Source organism: Limulus polyphemus, unplaced genomic scaffold (assembly GCF_000517525.1).
Source record: "Limulus polyphemus unplaced genomic scaffold, Limulus_polyphemus-2.1.2 Scaffold1303, whole genome shotgun sequence".
Taxonomy (NCBI): Eukaryota; Metazoa; Arthropoda; class Merostomata; order Xiphosura; family Limulidae; genus Limulus; species Limulus polyphemus.
Window position 1 is genome coordinate 227273 of NW_013666913.1, and position 3242 is coordinate 230514.

General features: G+C 31.5%; 1 protein-coding gene across 1 annotated transcript in view; it reads left to right on the forward strand.

Annotated features, from left to right (window-relative positions):
* The window catches only part of LOC106463019 (probable acyl-CoA dehydrogenase 6), a 32253-nt gene extending 29439 nt beyond the window's left edge, over window positions 1-2814 (forward strand). The window contains exons 7-8 of the mRNA XM_013922989.2: window positions 115-276; window positions 1164-2814. Of these exons, the coding sequence (XP_013778443.1) occupies window positions 115-276; window positions 1164-1435 (434 nt within the window). The 3' untranslated portion in view covers window positions 1436-2814. The remainder of the gene's footprint in view (window positions 1-114; window positions 277-1163) is intronic.
* The last annotated feature ends 428 nt before the right edge of the window (window positions 2815-3242 follow it).

The window sequence follows — 3242 nt, forward strand, 5'->3', positions numbered from 1 at the left end:
CTACTACACATACTACACACACACACATATATATATATATATATATATATATATATATATATATATATAAAAGACACTTATCATTCTAACTCCATGGACTATTTTGGTAAACAGTTCTACCCTGTCTGGAGCAGGCTATTACTGACACACTAGAATACTGTAAGCAGAGGAAAGCTTTTGGATATCCAATTATTTACAACCAAGTCATCCACTTCAGACTTGCAGAGCTTCAGACAGAAGTTGAAGCCCTTAGATCTCTGGTATACAGAGCAATAGGTATGTATATTAACTGTATATTTGTTTTTGAATAGATAGTCCACATTCCAGTGGCTTAAATAGATTGAGGATATCAACAGTAATTGTGAAAAGAGCTGAAGTTTATTTGGCATCCTTTTAACCTATTAATATTCAGACTTGATTAGAGAGGTCACACATAACACTTGGTGTGTTCCTTTTGGTTACATACAGGTAAGTTCTGGTGTACTACCATATATTGTCACATGTAAGATCTAGTGTTCTGTATTGAGTCACATTTAAAATTCAGCATTTGAGATATGAGATTTCACTGGTGAAGGATTTAATTTAACCAATGTAATCATTCCATCTAAGTTATAAACAATACGGCCCAGCATGGCCAGGTGGTTAGGGTGCTTGACTCGCAATCTGTGGGTAGCGGGTTCAAATCCCCGTCACACCAATTATGCTCGCTCTTTCAGCTGTGGTTTGACGGTCAATCCCACTATTCGTTGGTGAAAGAGTAGCCCAAGAGTTGGTGGTGGGTGGTGATGACTAGCTGCCTTCCCTCTAGTCTTACCGGCTAAATTAGGGACGGCTAGCACAGATAGCCCTCGTTTAGCTTTGCGTGAAATCCATAACATAACATATAAACAATAATGAGGTAGATACTTTTAAAGTACACGTAGATTGTATTCAAGATCTTACAAGCACTTGTATTTGACAAAATGTTTATTATCTTGATATTTCAATATGAAGATGTAATTGAAAATTTTTTTTGTCAAATCTAATAGAGAATAGAGTAAACCTGACCCAGTAAAGAGCATAAATAAACATGACAAACACTTTTATTTTATATATGTCTTATCACATTACTGTTTCTCTTTTTATTAGTGAAAAAAAACTAATGTTTATTTTTGTTGTTACAGGTAAGCTCTTGAGTGGTGAAAATGTCACCCTTTTAGCTTCCATGGCAAAACTGAAAGCTGGACGACTTGCCAGAGAAGTCACAGATACTTGTATGCAGTACTGGGGAGGACTTGGATATACCAGTGATGTCTTAATTAGCCGTATGTTTCGAGACATGCGTTTACTTTCTATTGGTGGAGGCACAGATGAAATAATGCTTTCTATTATTTGCAAGCACATGGGAACCTTGCCTCCACAAATACTCACTAAGCAAGCTCAGAATGTGAAGTAATATAATTCATAATGAAATATCTGCTTTAGATAAAGAAAAATGCTTACTACAATAATTATGATAAGTGGTAATACATTGTTAAAATGAATAGAGATTATGTTGCATAAAAATATCCCATTCTAGAATTTAATGATTATTAATATATATCAGTTGTGAATAAAACTGCAGTTTAGATAATATATAATGATGAATATAGACATCTACACAGATAATGCACATATTACAGAGGACTTAGGTCAGTACAGGTATTAAAACAAGAAAGTTGTATAACACTTGGTGTGTTCATTTTGGTTACATACAGGTAAGTTAATCAAGTTAATATTATCTAAACTGCAGTTTAGATAATATATAATGATGAATATAGACATCTACACAGATAATGCACATATTACAGAGGACTTAGGTCAGTACAGGTATTAAAACAAGAAAGTTGTATAACATTTGAACTGAACAACTTTCCTGCAGATCATCTGTTTCTTGTAAGGTGAAAACTTTTCTTGATTCACGAAAACATAAAAATTATTAATGTTAAAATCATTTTTACCACAGTGATAGTTTTAAATTTTCAAATAATCTAGTTTGTAAGATAAGTCTCTTTTTTTTTTTTTGCCAATTTGCCTTATTTTAAAATTTTACTTGTGAGCATTGGTTAAAAGTTAAAGCATGTTTTGCCTTGAATTTGGTTTCTCAAATCAGTACGGTGATATACAATTCAATTTTAATTAAGAAATGGTTTTGGATATCATTCTTAACCCTTTTTTTTGTTCCTGCTTTAATTTGTAATAAACGTCTAATTGTATATAAACGTTTATTCTGTTGGTCAGAAAAATAACTGTTGTTGAAAACGTATATAGGAATAACAAAATGGTTACAATATATTCTGCTGTATGAAAAACTAATTATTGAATGGGTTTATTATGAAATACATGCTTATTTCAAAAGTCTCCTAGGGGTTTAATTACTACATGTTTTAATTAAGAAAAGAAGTACTTTAATTATTTGAAACCCTTTTCTTTAAGTTTTGTTTTCCAACTTTTAGAGTAAAGTGCAAACTTTGTGCTAAGGATGTTTGAGTTATTACAATTTATATATGAAGTAGCTTATCAGTATATGAAGATATTAAATTTTAAAGATTGTTAAGAGATGTTAATTGTTTTTCCAAAATTTAAGTATCTTTTATAGGCATTTTTACATTCACAGGTTTCATGAAACTTATGACCTAGCAGTTCATTCTTACTTGTTTAATGATGTATTTTTGATATGTATTATTACATTGATGTATAATGTAATTCAAATATTTATATGCCTTCATGTAATTACTTTCAACTTGTGATTTTAACAACACAATTACTTTTGGAAAATAAAATCACCTTTGTGCATGACGTGTATTGGTGTTTTATTAATTTAAAACCACAGACACACACAGACATAAAAAACTAGATTAAAAACTGTGAGCCATAAGGTTTGGTAGCATGTGTCGCCCTCTTTACTGGCATATCGATAGTGCAGGCATTCGAACTTCTTTAGCATCTGTCATGCCTAAGGGTGATATCCAGCAGGAATTTGTGTGACGAGTATTTCATTCGTATTAATAATTATCATTATCCATTGCATAAATTTACCAAGATTTTCTAAATAAATTCGAATATGTTTTTTTTTTTGGTACTTAATGGTAATTTTAATTCGTATATAATTGTGCAAGACCCGGATCATTTTGTGATCATATTTAATGTCACATTTGTTTTATAGGTCCGCCATGTTTAACTACTGTATACGTCTGGGCAAGCAGCACACCAGTCAATCACCT